The sequence below is a fragment of the Xenopus laevis genome, chromosome 2S, assembly GCF_017654675.1.
Source record: "Xenopus laevis strain J_2021 chromosome 2S, Xenopus_laevis_v10.1, whole genome shotgun sequence".
NCBI classification, from domain to species: domain Eukaryota; kingdom Metazoa; phylum Chordata; class Amphibia; order Anura; family Pipidae; genus Xenopus; species Xenopus laevis.
In genome coordinates, this window is record NC_054374.1 from 63,537,493 (window position 1) to 63,557,140 (window position 19,648).

The window sequence follows — 19,648 nt, forward strand, 5'->3', positions numbered from 1 at the left end:
ATGAGCTACATTGATACTCTTCAAAACAGCAAGGAATGAATGTACTTTGCCATTGTAATGGGACCCAGGGAATATTTTCAGGTAGTGTTTATAAGGCATGCTTCTATGCTGCCCATTTGTATCCCATCCTCTACTGGCCAAAGGCATGTTCTTGGGATTATTTCATTCTCCTCCGCACATTCTAGTCACATTAGACATTGGTCTGCTCAAAGATGCTCCTGTTCTGCCTTCTAAATGGTTGCTGGTTTTTGCAGCGATTCATTTCCAGAGCCCTGTAGGTTCATGCTGACCAAGAATCAGGTTGGGGTCCCAAAGATGACTTTTTAATGACATCATCACACTGTAGTTCTCTTTAACCCATTCTCTTCTCTTCACACCTTACTCCAGTGCATGGCCCCTCTGTCAGTGGTAGAGAGAATCTAACATTCCTTTTGCATTCTCCTCTTTTCCTGTTCCTGCCTAATATGAAACCTATGGACACCATTTCTGAGACTTTCCAAGGAAACCACAAAAGCAGCTCGCTGTTCAAAGCACTGAAGCCCTCGGCATAAAAAAAGTCAAGACTTTGACAGCTACTGAACCCAGGCCAGACCAGACATCCTTGCAAAACTGTCATATTCCTAGTCATAAATACTGTCATTAAAAAACTAGCTACAACAGCCACCCAGAACAGATTACACCCACACATAAAACTGAAGAAATGGAAGATATTATTCTTTTCCCTACATTTTGAAGACCTATCAGACTGATGTTGATAAACTTTCACCTTGGGTAAAACTCTCAAGAGATTTCAGGCAAATGTGGCAGATATAGCAGGCATGTTCCTTATACCCTGTTCAGCCAGAACAATAAAAATACCTATATATTGCTATCACAAATGATCCATTTCAGGCTTTGAGCCCCACCATGACTAAATTCAAGCTGGCTGTTGTAACAAATTCTAATTTTCTTTCCTACCTGGAGTACTTATTCATCTGTTCTCCTCTCTAGAGAACTTCTTAGCACCAAATATTGTCATCAAGTTTAAATCCATCCCAGAAGATGGTTTTACATAGTTCTTATTTAATTCCCAGGCCCATATGGTATTTCTTACCAAGGAGAAGATTATAAAGCTGCAACAACCCCCTCAGTTATGTTATAAATGAGTATTCTGACCAAGAGACTGCATGCAGTAATTGGGCCTGATGACATTCTCCACAGATGTAGACCCATTCATTCTATTCCAAATGCAACAGCTTTAACTAGAACTCCTCCTGAGATCAAACAGGAAATCCTTAACCATCGATTTCAAGCTTTACAAGACACAAAAATCCTAAGACTCTCTAAAATGGATAAGAGAGAAGTCCATCACAAATCCAGACCACCCTTATTCAACCAGTCAGTCATCACAGACACCAGCCTATCTAGTGCACTTTTTTAGTTTGTCCAATGGTTAGAAAAGTATAAGCCAGCCATCCTATCAATATTGAGCTCCATGCCATTACACATGTTCCATACCAAGGTCCAATCCAAAAAGGCACACACTCAGGGGCATGGGGAGAAGACTTAAAAGATTCATTAGTGGATATAATCAACCCGGGTCAGGCCAACTGCCATAACAAGTCAACAGACCCTTGACCCAAGGGGATGGAAGGTGAAGAAGTGCCCCCCCCATTACTTAAAAATAAAGTCACAAAACTTATGAAAGCACAATCATAATATTGACTCTCATTAGTTTTAAGAATACAGCATTAGATGAGAGAGCAAAGAGAGCATTCAAAAGCAGATTAACTGTAGCTGGCCACCTTCTACTGCTTTGGGCTCCCTAGAAAGTCCATCTTTCCATGGTAACCTCTAGTTTAGAGCTTCAAAGTTTTTTTTATGACATTACAGTGATTTAAGTGACTAATATAATGAAGGAAACTGTCCCTTTCTTTAGCCTGGGAAAACTAGTTTGTTGTTTAAGTCCTTTCTTAGCCCTTTTGTTTATTTTCCTCCTTATGTTTAGACACTAATTACTCACTCTCTAACTTCTTCCATTCTTTTCACAGAGGAATCAGGAAAGTCTCCTTACCTTGTCCATATTTTATTTATTATTGTCCTTCTATGTACTTTAATCATTTCTACTTTACACAAGTATTATTATTGAACAACAGTGAGCAATGGGGGTGCTGTCTGGTCCAACCTTGGGCACTGGACCTAACAGCTCCCCAACTTACTGAAGTGACGTCACATGCATGGATGCACATGTCGTCACTTCCAGCACGGGTCACTTCTGGATATTAGCACAGTGGGCCCTATACTCCTCCCCTGCAGGACACTTTCAGCATTTATCCGGAGACTGAGCTTAGAGGATTTTTTTCAGTTACTCAATCAAGTTTATTCAATTATTCAAGTGAGCTAAATAGGGGTTTGGATTACAGGAAGATCAAAGCTGTATTTCCTAATTAAACTTGCATTAGGCAAAGATGTTTACAAGATCTCACATCAAGGGAATATTAATCAAAGTATGATGTCAGCCAATGTTAGAGGCAAGAAACTTTTCTAGGTGTCTCTCCTGTTTGGCCAGAGATTCGGGAGACTTTTCATCAATGCTTTGTGCCACAGGGATCCATAACTAGCATCACTTTATGTATAGCACACAACCTTGAACACAAACAACAATCTCTAAATGATTCTAATCTCAATGAGGGTACAAAACCATTCCAAACAATAAACAAGATATCACTCAGCCATGAGCCTAAGTGCAAATACTAAGATCTTCACCCAGCCAGAAACTTTAATGCTGGTGCTAAGACTCTCAACCAGCCATGACCACTAAACAAAATAGATGGGCTTAAAGGGGAATTTCAGCTCTTAAAGGAGAAGGAAAGCTACGGAGGCATTTTATTGCCAATAGATTAGCTGCAATAGTGCAAGCTAGAATGCTATATTTATTCTGTAGAATGTTTTACCATACCTGAGTAAAAAGCTCTAGAAGCTCTCTGTTTGTTTAGGATAGGAGCTGCAGTATTAACATGGTGTGACATCACTTCCTGCCTGAGTCTCTCCCTGCTCACTCCTAGCTCTGGGCTCAGATTACAGTAGAGAAGGGAGGGGGGTGGGGAAGAGGAGCAAACTGAGCATGCTCTTGCCCAGGGCAATGAGGTCTAAGCTGAAGGCAAGAAGTCTGATACAGAAGCCCATGTGTACACAATAGAAGGAAAGAAATGCAGTGTTTCTTTTGACAGGGGACTCAGAGCAGCACTACTTTGGGGGTTTACTGGTATATTTAGATGGACCTTTCTGATAAGGCTTACTTAGTTTTAACCTTTCCTTCTCCTTTAAAAACTGGCTGCAAAATGTCTCAAACCTTCCCCTTCCTCCTCCTCCTATTTCCTTTAGTAAGGATATGACTCATACACTCAAATATCTTGGCTGTGGTGTACTGGGCTACTTCATGTGCCACACCATTTGTGGAACATGTTAAAAGAATACAGTATGTGTGTAAGGTCTATAACAGCACTGGCTTTAGTGTATGCACTGAATCAGTATGTAAGATGATATCTTTGATATTATCCATAAAGATCAAGATGTGTTTGAGTTTCATGGTTGCAGAGATAATTTAGTTCTGCTATGCACTTAGCTGTTACCATGGCTTTAATATATCTCTGCCTTTGGAATGAATTAGAAAATGAATGTTTATTGCCTGAGTAATAGGACTGCCGATGAAGAACAGTGGGTTCATCAATTTTGCCCTTATTACTGATCTATATTGTTATTGTTAATGCTTGTTCAAATTAATTCTTAGAATCATTTATGCATATCACAAGATATTTAAATTTAGAATTATATCTTGTTTTATATTTTGTATCATCAGAAAGAAAAAGGCTCCCTTTCCCTTTCTAACATGTAGTTAATAAATTCAATAAACAGGATAGAGTTACTCAGCCCTATTTCTCCTTCCTTTGTAACTAACTCTCTGACCGCAAGGCTCTGATGCATCCTTCAGCCACAGATATCCAATGGCTATAGGGTTGCCAATGTTATCAATAGTGAAAAAAACATGAAAATATAGAATAGCACTTAGTTTGTCCCGTCAATCAGCTTGCCTCAGAAAACCTCACTTTCTCCAGGTCTCCTGAGTGAATCTGTCCCAGCGTAAAGGTTAAAAAATTCTGAGGGTTACATGACATGTGGTGTTTATTTTGCCCATGGAAAAAAAGCTAATACTGTCTGCTACCTTCCTATGGGTACACTAATGGACATAATTGGCATCTGCCTGTCACTGTGCTCAAGTGTGCTTTTTCTGGACTCATTCTGCCCCACGTGTTCAGTGAAAGATGGATACCATTCGTATGAGTTACTACACACATGAGGGGTTAGTAGGTTGACAGAGAGAATACCACTAGTGACACAGCCCTTAGCAAGCATATACTGACAAACAGGGATAGTGAAGTCTTGCATGTGTCCTATGCCATGGGGGACTATTTTAGTTTGTTCAGTACAATCCAGCAACCATAACACTTTTATCATCCAGCGACTGATAGTCTTAGGACATAGCTATCCTTAGGACATAACTAATTTGTAGAGCAATGGAACATTTCCCACAAATACGGTAAACATTCTGGACCTTTCACCACTGAAGGAATATGTGTTTGGTGGATGCATGTCCATCACCATATCCGAGACCAGTAAATTAACTTTAACATTTTTCTTTAGTAAACAGTTTGATGCCCAGCATCACTCCTTTTATGAGTGTTATTATATTGGAATTGGGTGGTACTAACCTTGTTAAAAAATTGGTCCATTATATATTTTAAACCTGTGACTATCACATATTTAAAAAACTACATCCGTACACTCTTTACTATGGGTATAATTACATTTGGTTGGGCTATAATGGGGCAATATCAACTAGCTTGTTACATAGATACAATTTTGAGTGGATCATTAAAGGGGTCATTTACAGCCATTCAACTTTAGGTACAGTTGTTGCCTAAATGGCATTCTTTAAGGCAGGAGTCCCCACACTTTACTAATGGGAGGTCTACTTTTAGTGATGTTGTCCCATTATGATCTACATCCATAAAAGTATTGTTAGCATTCTGTTCCATGGGAAATATTACTTAAATATTGTTTTATGAGGAAATGGATATTGCTATATTTAAGAAACAACTATTTCTTATGTAACCTTAACATAATAAATATCTGAATGAAAAGCATGAAGCAGGAGGGTCTTGAGAGTGTCTTGAGATCTACTGATCTCCAGCTTAAGGTCTACTGGTAGAGCTCGATCTACCTTTTGGGCACCCCTGCTTTAAGGTACTGGTGCCTAAAGCGCTTCTTCACTTCCAATTAGTTACAGTTAGGTCCATAAATATTTGGACAAAGACAACTTTTTTCTAATTTTGGTTCTGTACATTACCACAATGAATTTTAAATGAAACAACTCAGATGTGGTGAACTGCAGACTTTCAGCTTTAATTCAGTGGGTTGAACAAAAAGATTGCATAAAAATGTGAGGAACTAAAGCCTTTTTTTTTTTTAACACAATCACTTCATTTCAGGGGCTCAACAGTAATTGGACAATTGACTCAAAGGCTATTTCATGGGCAGGTGTGGGCAATTCCTTTGTTATGTCATTATCAATGAAGCAGATAAAAGCCCTGGAGTTGATTTGAGGGGGGTGCTTGTATGTGTAAGATTTTGCTGTGAACAGACAACATGTGGTCAAAAGAGCTCTCCATGCAGGTGAAACAAGCCATCCTTAAGCTGCAAAAACAGAGAAAACCCATCCGAGAAATTGCTACAATATTAGGAGTAGTAAAATCTACAGTTTGGTACATCCGGAGAAAGAAAGAAAGCACTGGTGAATTCAGCAACACAAAAAGATCTGGACATCCACTGAAGACAACAGTGGTGGATGATCGCAGAATCATTTCCATGGTAAAGAGAAACCCCTTCACAACAGCCAAACAAGTGAACAACACTCTCCAGGAGGTAGGTGTATCGATATCAAATGGTTTTCAACCAAGTATTAGAAATTGACATTTTATTTTCAGTTTTTTAATTTGTCCAATTACTTTTGAGTCCCTGAAATTATGTTATTGTGTTAAAAAAGGCTTTAGTTCATCACATATTTATGTAATCTTTTTGTTCATCCCACTGAAATAAAGCTGAAATTATGCATCTGAGTTGTTTCATTTAAAATTCATTGTGGTAATGTACAGAACCAAAATACTTCTGTTACTTCTGTCCTGTCTCCTCTTGTGAATTGCCTACCATATCTATGGACGCAGGGGAACCCTGGAGCTACCACCACCCTAGAAGGTGGTCTGGTTCAATCAACACAATAAACTTCTACCTAAAGAATCAGAGGCAAGTGCTGGAAATGGTTGACATGGCTGAACACATTGCTGTATTATGGGTTAAAAACATGGTGATTTGTGCTGAAATTGCACTTTGTGGCTATGGTCATAAATGCCCCCCTATAGTGTTCAGAATTCTATATCATTCCCATTACCCATTGTTATTGTGACCTGACTATTTCAGACTATTTAGAATGGGTCTGACCAAATCACACTCAAGTACTGCAAATGGTTACATAGATTTTATTATCTTGAACTGATCCTGTGCAAGTGAGAATGAAACCAAATTAGAAGTTGTTTTGCTGGAGATTTGACTCTTTGTTCATTCAAGTATAACCGAAGTATAAAGAAAATGTTGAATTAATATACTCTGGAATAGACTTATTATAGACAATGGCAAATGCTACAAAATACAATGGTAGGTTATCTAATGTGGTAGAGTGTCCAAGGAAATATATAAAAAGTTGTGTTTGGCCTTTTCTCAACAGTAGGAAATGTAAGCTGCAAGTGATATGCAATTAAACAGAGAAGGGGTTCTCTGTTTAAAAAAACATTGTCTGGCCCTGGAAACTATAGTGTTCTGGAAGGAACAGGTGAGCCAGATAATCCATTGCAGTGGTCCAGTTTGCACACTGGAGCTTACTTTCCACAGGAAATCGGTGGTAAGGTATTTAATTCTAACAAGAGTGTTAGGAAGGTCTATGTGAGTAGAACACAGAACAGAAAGGTTACCTGTCCATGTTAGGAACTCCCAGAGGAGCTGGAGGTGCTGCTTGCCACTGCAAGGAGCAGATGGAGTCGTGATAATGACCCGAATGATGAGCCAACCGATATACAAGTCTTCTGCTGACATCGGCATACCAAAGATGCACCGAATAGATCCTCAATCTAAAGTGATTGAGGAAAGCCAAAAAGTGAGCTAGGCCAGAGGCTGGTGAATTTGTATTCCTGGATGGTCAGCAGGGCTTAGTGAGAAGCCCAGAATATTCCTGAGTGTGGAAGCCACCATGTATGGTAAGAACCCCAGTGTGGGGAAAAAAGTTGTGATTGCGTGCTGTTGAAATGCTATAGAACTATTTTGCCAAAATAAACCTGTGTTATTGTATGAAGACCCGGTGTCCCTGTATTTATGCTCCTGATCCTACGCTTACCTACTGACCACAACTAATTTCCCACAAAAATTGCGTGTACAGGCACACAGCTTGTCACACTAAGAGAAGCAGAAATATTTTTTTTTAACGGTCTAATTTATCTGAAATTATCAGGCAGGATTTAGAGAGCAATATTAAGGCCAGTCCTTATGAAACATATATGGTTGTTTGGATAGGGTATTTACTTTTTCCACGAAAAGCTTTTAACCAGCAATTTGTCATATTGTTTTGCATGGATGTTTATAACATAACAACAATATATAAAACGTGTCCCTGTGTTTTATTAAATTTATTGGTCATCATTTCTAAATGTTTTTTCCAATTTGATTCCGTGAGCTGCTATTTTTGATATATGCCGACATATTATACATCTCTGTTTCATGTCCATATCCATATAGTGTGCTCACATTATCTGTTGATGTTCTACATGTAATGCTTTCTCTCAAAGAGTAATTTTTTTGTTATTACTATCCTATTGATTGTTTAACTAACATTTCATCTGCTCATCATGTTTTATATATCTGGAAGAGAATTTTGCACTTCCCAGGCTAGACTTAGCACTCAAGCTGGACTCACAGGATTCTAACTGGCTCTTACTCTGCGTCCAGCTCCATAAGGGCCAATAATGAGAAATAAGGTGAATATGTAAGGTCATTAAATGCTGATTAAGATGTGCACAAACATACTGGATTTTTTGGTATGTGTAGGTTGGTTGGTTTATGGACTGGGCAGGTTTAAAAATGTAATCTGTTGCTGTATGCAAATGTAACAACTCACCCTGGTGGTCTAATTGGGGTGCGACGGGGACACACGCTGTATCGGTCTTCTTCTGAAGTGCTTCTTCCAGGTTTCGTACGGTCGGCTGTTTCCAGCTATATCCAGAAGTTCCCGAATGTGACGTCACTGACTGACGCAAAATTCAAATATTTAAAGAGCTTTCAATGTGGAAATCATTGCCCAATGTAAAGGTCTATTCATTAGTTCCTGGGTGCGATGATCTGTATTGGCCCTGCCTGTTCTTGACCAAGTCTTGTCTGCTGCCTGTCTTGACCCCTGCCTGTGTTTTGACCATTCTCTCGGATTCTGTTAAGTCTCTTATATTTTGATCCGGCCTGTGATCCAGATTACGCGTCTGACTCCTGTTTTCTACTGTGCTGCTCCTTTGGTGTATTCACCCAGCTTGTGACGCTCCTTGTTCTCTGATTCATGTGGTTCCCTTGCTTGCTGAGAACTCTGTCCATGGTCCTCTCATATTAAGACCTGGTGGCACCCAAGTAGCAGAGGGCTTCTCCCGAAGTAAAAGGTGGTTGTTAAAAGTAGAAGGCTGAGCCGTGACTGGGACCTTGGGGTTTGTTCTGGGTTCGGGATACCAATCTAACAGCCAGTCAGTAAATAATGTGTTGGCAGATGAAGTGAAGCGGAAGCACAAGGATAGAAAGGTTGCTATACCGTTTATGGCCACTTGCATGGTATAAATCCATTTGGCCCTTGGGCCAATCAGTCAGATATCAAAGAATATCACAGTATGCGACAACATTCACCTCTTTGGCTCAAGCATTAATGTAACTCCTAGTGTCTTTTTTTTTAATGTTTATAACCAATCAAGTATAACCAGGTTGATAAAGTTCCCTTCATGGGATCCACTTTACTACTGAAACAATAAAACTTTAACTGTCTGTTAGTGATGATTCCCTTCTCATTTCAGAACAGGTTTTTTTTTTTTATTATTTTCGACATTCTTAAAGCAGATTAAAGAATATTGATTAAAAAAATGCATTTAAAAATATCCCAGACATTGGTAGAGATGCAAATCATATAGTACTTAAGCCGGCCATAGACGCAAAGAACCGATCATACAAATCCTCGATAAGTGCAATTCTTGGACGGTGTGTGGAGAGTCCTGACATTTTTCACCCCCCCCCCCCATGGAGATCGGTCGTTTGGTTGTTTGGACAGGCTAAAAGATTTCTGTTGGCTGCCATAATTTCTCTGCATGTTTTGCCGATCGTACGATTTTCAGTGGGAGACCGTCACTAGCTTTGTCGGACATAACTTTCGTACGATTGCTGTCAGGGGCAGAACTTTGGCTGATGTGTTATTTTACTACTTTATTTGATCTAAAAGGTTAGTGGGCAGGTCAGGATATGGGGAAGTCCGATCGTTCGAGGATTCGAACGATCGGATCTTTGCATCTATGGCCAGTTTTATGGTATATCTCACATGTTGTATTTACTATACTAAGTCCCAACACACTCCATGAATGCACTACTTGGTTATACACAAAACTTTATGCCTGCTTATCTGCTCACTGAGCTTTGAAAACAATGAAAAAATATGTCTGTGAGATGACACTGGCATCCCTAGAGAAAAGAGTAATATTAAGATTTGTTCCCTTTGCAGTCAGCACTTTTCTGCTTTCTCCCCATGAGCCAATATGTTTAGAGTTTGACTGGTAGGGCTGTCATAAAACAGACTCAGATCCTCCTTACGTTTTCCCTGTTTTGTTCGATTTGCGTAAAAATGCAGATATACTTTACCTTACCTTACTTTTATCCTATAATGGGGATAGGCTGACACATTAAGGAGGTTATTTACTAAAGTCCGTTTTTTTTTTTTTCGGGTTGGACTTTTAGGGCTGAACGATTCTTGTCGAATCTGTCATGCAGCAACAAAACGACAAAATAAGTTGGAAGGTGCCGAATATAATGGGAGTGATATAAAAATCACAGGTAGAAACTACACCCTGTCGGATGAAGACGCATCGCCCTGCGTTCACATCTGACAGTGGTGCAGGATACATATAGTTTATACCTGTGATTTTTCTATCACTCCCATTATATTCAGAGCCTCTGACTTGTCGTCTGTGTTTTGTTGCAGCGAGATGGAACCTACAAGAATCGTTTGTGGAGTTCAGCCCTTAAAGGGAAAAACACTTGAATTTTTCTTGATTTATTAAACCCCAGTGGTGTTAAAATCAGAAAAAAAGTACTCCATCTCAGTCCTGTCAAGGTCATGTAGAAGTCAACAGCAAATGTATCTGTGCTGGATTTCGGCTATAAAAAGCGTTTTCAGACATCAAATCCAAAAACCACAATTTTATCAAGTCTTTTCAGCACAAGAAATTTTCCTGAAAATGTATTGATAATTAGGAGGAAAAAGTCAGTGCTGATTTGGTCGGAGTGGTTTTCAGAGAATTGCGAGAAGTAAAGTTTTTTTTTAAACTGGAGAAGAGATGGTAAAAGAAACATATCTCCAGTTCTTTTTGTATGATATTATAGATACATGTATGGCCAGATGTATTTTCCGATACATTTTTATCAGGACTTCTGACCATGTTACAGTAATTGGTGCAGTGGTTAAAATGTGTTTTCTCTCTGTGTGTGCAGATTATACATTCTCACATCAATCGGCATTGGACAGAAGTGATTTAACGGAGCAATTTCCAGAGAGCACAACCCATGAACAAAAACCAAGGCCACACCCAAAACAGGTAAATCTTTCTGTTCAGAAGACACAAAGAACTTCACTTTTAATTTAGGCAATTTAAAAGCATCATTCAGGTCAAAGCATAGGCCTGACACATTTTGTTTGTTTTGTAGGGTAACACACAATCCCATGACAAGAATAAATATTAAAATCGGCCAATGGCAATTATAACACAAGTTAAATATTATAAAATGACCATAATCAATCCACATTCCGCTTTAGGTATTCTAGCTGTAACAAGAAGATTCAGAAGATCTCTTGGTGATTTAAAATCTCGCCATCTAACTAAAAGAATAACTTTTCCTATCAGTTGCACTTTGACTATATCATTATTTCCCATAACTGCATAATGTAAAATGTTTTTCAACTGGGGTATCTAAATTACATTTTCTCCCCTTAGTGCTCTTGCATAAATTAACCCTATTGTGTTTTGTGAAACCGGCATGCCGTCTATCACTGACTATAATGAAAATTCACCTGAAATTATTGGTACAAGGTTATTTCAGGCCCAAACATTTGCGATTTTGGGAAAATCCACCTGCACTGTGGTGTCTGGAAGACTTCATTCATATGGGCAAATTTACTTACCTTCGAAAGTTGCCCATCGTTGACTTCGCCGCACTTCGCCAGGCGTTGATTTGCCAGGGCTGCGCAAATCCACCAAGATCCGAAGTTGTGCACAAGTTACCGATCATTTGCGAAGTTGCACTAGCGATGTTACGATCAGCGGTTCAAAGTTACACTAGCGATCGGAAATTTGCATACGGCGTGCAGTTAAAGTACAATGGCGGTACAATGGTTAGTGGCAGGTCGGGAGATGGTGAAGTCCGATCGTTCGAGGATTGAACGATCGGATCTTTGTGTCTATGACAAGCTTAAGGAAGCTTGTATCCTAAATGCCAACTCTTGATATCAAAGGCTTTCCTTTGAATGGTAATTGGGCTGTATGTGTCAGGGCCCGAAGGCTCTGTTGTAGTGTGGACCAAGGAGGAGACAAAACAACACCAAGTTCGCAGTACAAGAGGGTTTATCAGAAGAATGGTCAAAAGCAGGCAAATTGGTCGGTACAGGCAGCAAAGAATCAGAATCGTTAAACAGGCAATAAGTCAATACACGGAGAATCCAAATAGCAAGAAATCGCACCCAGGAACTATACAAGATAGACCTATAATTGGGCAATGACAGGATGGGCAAATAGATTTAAATAGTCCATAGTTTGGCGCCAAAACTTGACGCGCTGACGTCATGATGCCGACGCCGGCGTCCTCACGTTGGAGTCCTGACGCCGAGGCACATTCTGACGCCGGCGTCCATTCCGTCGCCGGCGACCAATCCTGGGGCGACACGTTTCTGACGCAGTCCCACTGCGACCAGGAAGAACCGCATGGTGGAGCAGGAGGTCGCCATCTTGGATGTCCCGTGGGGTAAGTTCCTCCATTTCCATTACAGTATGTTTGCTACAGGAACCATAAAACTAATTTCTGTATGTAAGAAACTTACTCAACAAGATGTGGACAATGGGCAATTTGTGGACATCCCCAGTTAGGATGTTAGCTGTGGGGAAGGTGGGGAAAACCTGTCTAAAAGTGAACACTGGACAGCAGTGACAGAGACAGCATGTGAAAATTGCAGGGGGGAGCCATGATGGGCCTACTGAAAGTAGGAAGCTGACGTTCAGGTTTCTTTCAATGTATGGTCATTGGTAACTATTTTGTATAATGTGCATTAATCTGTAAATGTAAATATTGTTTTAGTTGATCAATTAATTGTAACTATTGCTTATTATTCAGTATATATTCACTTTACTATACACATATTAGTGTGTATTCTTTGTCTGCTTTCTCAAAAGAACCATAACCCCAGTAAGAGGGGTGAATATTATTATTAATATTATCAACTCTTACAGTGCCTCATGGCCACCATGTTAAAGGCTAATAATTGTCCTCAAAGTTATTGGTTTTTTCAGTCACTAAAAAGATTCCAGTGTAGGGCAGATGCAGTGGCTCAAATTTCCAGTTTTTTAAACCCTAAACATGCATAGCTAAAGTTCATACTGGCTCACAGGCCAGATGTGGTCTTCCAAATTAATGCAGTGCTTCATGGACCTCTTTGTATGACATCATAATTTTAATAACATCTGGGCCTTGAACATGATAGGGGGTGATCTGGCAAACTGAGCTCAAACATATGACCAAACAATCAGAAGAAAAAGCTTACAGCCCTGATTTCTTACCCCTGATATTAGATGATCAGTAGAATATCTATACTGAGCTTTAGTTTCCAGAGTTACTGCAGATAGTTCTCCAGGATAATAAGAGGCACCTCATACTCAAGTCAGTAAAACAATCTTTAGGTTTCATAAGTTTTTCTACCCACAATAACATGTTAATATTTAAATTTTTTTTTAATTAAGAGGGATTAAGGAAATTCACACAGTGTCCCTGCCACTGCAAGCTATAATTCATCTTTAGGTTACAGGGTTACAGATGATCTAGTACTGATCTTGTGAATCTTTCTATAGGGAGTACCATACTGCTCTAATCAAGAGGCTTTTGGACTTAAATATTTTATTAAACTCCTTCAGCTTCTGAGAAGCTACATTTATGAAATACATGAATACATGTAATGTAATAGCCACCCTGGTAGAGTAATCGGAGTACTAGGCCTGAAAAAAAGTGTTTACCCTATATATCAACCGATATTCATTAAGACTGGGCTAAGACTGGGCTTCTGTGTACGCTGATTTGAACACTCTAGGGCATCCCCAGTTTGGGAACTTCAGCTTTAATGAATTGTAAATACCAGGGACAGACTGCTAGTTCACAGGTTACCATGGGATAATATATGTGACTAATGATAGCAATGTCTGGTTTGTGACATGGTTTGTGAGAGTCTGCTCTTTCAATATCTGTACACTTTGAACTAAACAAAACTGTGCTGCTGCATCATAATATTTGTGTCATAAATGTGCTTTATTAATAATGTTGATGTTTGTCCTAATACATTTATTTTTATAAATATTACATTGCACTCTTCTTCCAGCTCTTATTTTTCCCCCTGTCTTCAGAAAGAGAAAAAGAGATTCAGACTCTTTGTAAGTAGGTTTTAGCTAATACAGTTCTGCCGTTGCCATGGATCTTGCCTTATTAAAACAAATGTGAATCGGATCCCTGATGTGTGGGAGGCTAACCGTGGGCAGCAGCTGGTGCATGTTTCTACAAAGATGGTAACGCTGCATGGGAAACAGATGTAGAACACTGTTTTATCAAATTATTTGTATTACAGTGAAAATGAATAACGTTGCTAATACATCTTAATGCGTTGCATACCCTACACCATTCCCAAAAGACCTAAATCTACCAGGTTTTATATTCCGTGAAATGCACCTGTCTTCCTACAATGCCAGGGGGCCAAGTCCCCTGATAGCATCACCCCATGTTCAGTTGTATTCAGCAGTATAAGTAGAACAAACAACTGCTTATTAGCAGATATAGGTCAAAGCAGGACTATTCTTGACCACAAATGAAAGCAGTATACAGCTGGTGACCCTACCTTGGCAGAACGGAAAATAAGATTGAAGTGAATGGTTCTTGTTTGTCAGAATAAACTGTCAAAATATGAGGGTGAGCACCCACTATGGAAAGCAAAAATGCCAAATTCACATTGAAGCAAGATAAGAAAGAGATTGCATTACACTGTGAGCCTAAGGGGCTTAGGGACCAGGTCCAACAGAGCACACGGAAAAATGGTCATGGTTTTTATTCAATCTGTGGAAACTAGTATGTCCATGTAAAATATAAAAAATAAATGTTTATTACAGTTCCAATAATGCTTATGTACATTTTTTACATAAGCCCAACTGAAAAAACAGGGTTATATTTTTTTTCTTTAGAGCAAAACTATACCTGCCGAACAATGTAGGTCTCTATAAAAAGATATTGCATAAAACAGCTCATGTGTAAAACCCTGCTTCATGTAAATAAACCATTTTCATAATAATATACTTTTCTGGTAGTATGTGCCATTGGGTAATCATAAATAGAAAACTGCCATTTTAAAAAATAAGGGCTGCCCCCTGGGATCCTAGGATTCACGGTGCACACAAACCATACATGTAAGGTCACATGAGCCAATTAACAGACAGAGTTCTGCCTTTTGCTTCCACACTTCTTCCTGTTACAGTTAGAGCTGCAGTATTTCTGGTCAGGTGATCTCTGAGGCAGCACTCACACCACCACAAAATGGTGGTTCAAGGCAAGAGATGTAACAGGGCAATATTTAGTTCTAGTTTGGTAAGATTCTTTAATTTGCCACTTAGTTTATATCAAATTATCTGTTGCTTAAGGGGGTATAATTTGCCTTTAAGCTCAATTGAAAATGGGTTCACTCGCTGGAGCGCAGTATTTGAAAAAGTCTCAGAAGTGTGTAGGCTAATCCCATATGTTGTGAGGCATTATGTTTGCCCAGATGCAGTAACCCACAGCAACCAATAACATGTTTTTTATCAACTTATCAATAAAACAAGTGATTTTAATGGGTGATTAACAAATGCTTCCTGCTGGACGGTTATCACAGATGACTGGACCTGCAAACTTTATTATTACGTAACATCATGATTTTGTTGCTTACTGGGAAGCGGTTAGAAAAAAACTGGTAGAACGGGAAAAAATATAAAAAGGGATTGTGGGGGCAAACCTATGGTAGGCTAATATAAGTAAATAAGGGAATTGCTAGAGATCTCACAAAAACTGCTTCCCACAGAAGCAAAAACAATCACAATCACACCCCTTCTTCAATATGTTATTACTACATTCATTTCAAGTCAACCAATTTTAAAAAAACAAAAGCTTTTCAGTTACAGGTTTATAATCACTATATTGCGTATAGTGAGTATAGGCTGCCAGAAATAATACAGTGCTTTTAATGCACCCAATTATGTTATATATACCAGGAATACTGTTCAACCCTAGTTTCAAAAGATCTTTAATTACCTCGGTGGCTCAATATGTTCTGAACAAAAGGCTGTGATACACAACTGTCTTCATTAGCTATAACAGCTCCTTATTAATCTATGCATATACAGTTAAAGCAAAATTGGAAATCACTACCTATATAAAAATCGGATAACTTTATACATATACAAAGGCCATATTGTCTTACATCCAGAGCTTTGACCTATTAAAGCGGCTGTTCACATTTGAGTTAACTTTAGTATGATGTAGATAGTGATATTCTGAGACAATTTACAATAAGTTTTCATATTCTATTATTCTTGGTTTTTGAGTTATTTAGCTTTTTATTCAGCAGCATTCCAGTTTGCAATTTCAGCAATCTGATTGCTAGGGTCCAAGTGAACATAGCAACCATGCATTCATTAAATACGAGTCTGGAATATGAATAGGAAAGGACTTGCCTAGAAAGATGAATAATAAAAAGTAACAATACATGTAGGGTTTGCCACCTTTTTTGGAAAAAAATACCGGCCTTCCTATGTATTTTTCTTTTTTCCCTATTAATAACATTGGGATCAACCATAATTTTTACCGGCCAGGTGGCAACCTTAAATACATGTGTAGCCGTACAAAGCATTTGGTTTTTAGATGGGGTCTGTGACCCCCATTTGAAAGCTGGAAAGAGTCAGAAGAAAAAGGCAAATAATTAAACAAACTATAAAAAATAAACTAAGAAGACCAATTGAAAAATTGCTTAGAATTGGCCATTCTATAACATACTAAAAGTTAACTTAAAGGTGAACCACCCCTTTAATAATAGTTGGGTCATAAAAGGAAACCAGATTCCCTTTGGTTGCAAGTAAATTGCAAGTGTAGGCGCAACAGGTCTCCCTGTAGTTTGTCATCAAAGCAGGCAGAACCAGCAGTGTCGCACTGGGTACAAATAGAATGTCCAAACACAAGCACCTATGTGACTTGAGTTTCAATGTGCACAATTTTGTGTGTTTGTAAATAAGCCCTTATGTTTAATACCAGATCATTTGATTTCTGCCTGCTGGCAGCATATCCCTTCCTCATTTCACAATGTTCCCATCTTCATTTAGGCTGATGACATAGGCGTTACTGCTAATTCATTTTGGTAATTAGCAGTCTGAGTTATAATGGACTGAAGATACAGTCATTAACTAAGCTCTAGCAGAAATCATTTATCAGCAATTTAATGTGATGCAGCAGGTCCTGTTTGTCTCCTTGTAATCCTGTGCATAGGCAACATTTGTATATACAGACCTTTGCAGAACAAATGCCACTTTATGCCACATTTGTCTTAATTAAAAATAATGTAGTTCCACTTGAGTGCTCTATGTTGTACAGAGTAGCTAAAGACATTCCCAGCTGTAGTCACGTGCAAACGTATTACTAGTTACATGTGGATGCTGCCACTTTTATGTACAGTAATACAGGTATGGTTACAATAAGCGAAAAGGTTGAAGTCTGTTACATACAGTAGGTAATGGTGAGAATAGTAATATGTTTCTAACAACGTCTATGGGTATATTTATTTACATTTGAATTAACATTTATGTGTGATAAAGTGATATTCTGAGACAATGTGCAATTAATCTTTAATTTTATTTTTTGTGTTTTTTTTTTTAATTATTTAAAGGAGAAGAAAAAGTATTACCACTGGGGGTGCCTAACAAATTTTTGTTCAGCAGAAATTTCTGCAGTTATTGATCTGCTTAGCTTACCCTAGCAACTTGGCAGTAGTTTAAATAAGAGACTAATGAGCGAGTGAATGTCATTCCCAATCTCAAGACAGGCCTCTCGTTTTCAGACAGACAGTTTACATTTATATGAACTTATAGCATTTTATCAATTGTATTAGTAGAATTTTATACTTAATGCACCACAGGATAGGAAGTCAGGTGAGATTCTTTAGTAGTGAAGTGGCTGGGTGAGATGATGCAGGCAGCAGCAGTGAGGATGTCATTCTGTGCGGAAACAGACAATAATAGAGATTTAGGGAGAACAGCTGGTAAAGGTATGAGATCTGGAAACCCGTTATCCAGAAAGCTTTGAATTACAAAAAGGCAATCTCCCATAGACTCCCACTTTATACAAATAATCCAAATTTTTAGCAATTATTTTTTTTTTGTATTAATAAAACAGTACCTTGTATTTGATGCAAACTAAGATATAATTTATCCTTATTGGAAGCAAAAACAGCCTATTGGGTTTATTTGATGTTTACATGATTTTCTAGTAGGCTTAAGGTATGAAGATCCATATTACGGAAAGATCAGTTATCTGGAAAACCCCAGGTCCTGAGCATTCTGGATAACTGGTCACATACCCAGGGCCGCCATCAGGGGGGGACAGGGGGGACAAGTGTCCCGGGCCCGGGCATGAAGGGGGGCCCGGCAGTGCTGCAGTTTAGAAAGAGCCGGGCCCCCCTTGCCAGCGCCAAAGATCTGCGGCCAGCTGAACAGCCAAAAATGTGGAAGTGCCAAAAGCCAAAGACCCGAACTCCCAAAGTGGCGAAAAGACCCGAAGCCGAAGTCCCGAAAAGACCCGAAGTCACGAAAATATCCGATTCCCGAAGCGGCGAAAAGACCGGTAGTCGCGAAAACAGCCGGAATTGAAGTCCTGAAGCGGCGAAAAGACACGAAAGGAGGTGAAGTTGAAGTCCTGAAGCCACGCGTTCAATTCTACTGAACACCAATTTGTGTTTTTTTTTTCAATCCCCTGGCCACCAATGTATTATTTTAATATTCTATAGGCCCCTGCCACTAATGTTTCTTTTTAAAAATATTTTTTGGGGCCCCAATTTATTTTTAAACTTATAAGGGGGGCCCTTGCGCCAATGTTTTTTTAAAAAAAAATTTGGGGGCCCAAATTTTTTTAACTTGCAAGGGGGGCCCTGGCGCCAATGTTTTTTAAAAAAATATTTTTCTGGGGCCCCAATTTTTATAACTTGTAAGGGGGGCCCATGACGCCAATGTTTTTTTAAAAAAAACTTTTATGGGGGGCCCTGGGGCCAATGTTTTTTTTAAAACTTATAAGGGGGCCCTGACCATCAATAGCTTTTTATAACTTGTGTGTGGGGGGTTACTTTTTTAGAGCTGATGTCTGTGTGGTCTTTTAACTGTTATGTGGAGTGGGTGGGGCTTGGGCGCCAGGGTGGGTGGAAAATGTTGTTGTACGGGGCCCCGTTATTTCACATACCTGTATTATATGGCAGTCTATTCTGGAAAATATGATGTCCTGGACCAGTTTTTTATCAGTAGAGGGACAGAGAAAGGAATGTTTGTTTCTTAGGAATGAGCATGAAGATGTTCTGGTGAGAGATTCAAATGTGGGCTGAGAATGTCTACACCTAGACACCTGTCGACTGTAAAGTTTATTGGAGGGAGAGTGTCAGGTTTTTGTCATTGATGCTAGAAAAAACATTTTTCGAAGGTGGATGGATATTCCTAGAGGGGAAACTGAAACAAATTGACCTCCCTCAGCAAACACTTCCAGCAATAATTTTCCTTTCCAAATGTGCCTCTGCTAGAGTGACAGCAAATGTTGTTTTCTCTTGATCTTATATCAACAAAGGTTCATGTTTTAAGTAGAACAATTAAAGTAAAACACCACCAAAAAAAAAATCTGCATTCAGGGAGCTTTGCAGTTTTGCAGACAACCACTTGCTCTACACACGTCCCCACCCCCAAGCCTCATTGCTTAG

The 19,648-nt window shown here is 39.1% G+C and overlaps 1 protein-coding gene across 1 annotated transcript in view; it reads left to right on the forward strand.

The window, feature by feature from the left end:
• The window catches only part of rassf5.S (Ras association domain family member 5 S homeolog), a 46,151-nt gene that overhangs the window by 3,980 nt on the left and 22,523 nt on the right, over positions 1–19,648 (forward strand). The window contains exon 2 of the mRNA XM_041583884.1: positions 10,867–10,970. Coding sequence (XP_041439818.1) covers positions 10,867–10,970 — 104 coding nt within the window. The remainder of the gene's footprint in view (positions 1–10,866; positions 10,971–19,648) is intronic.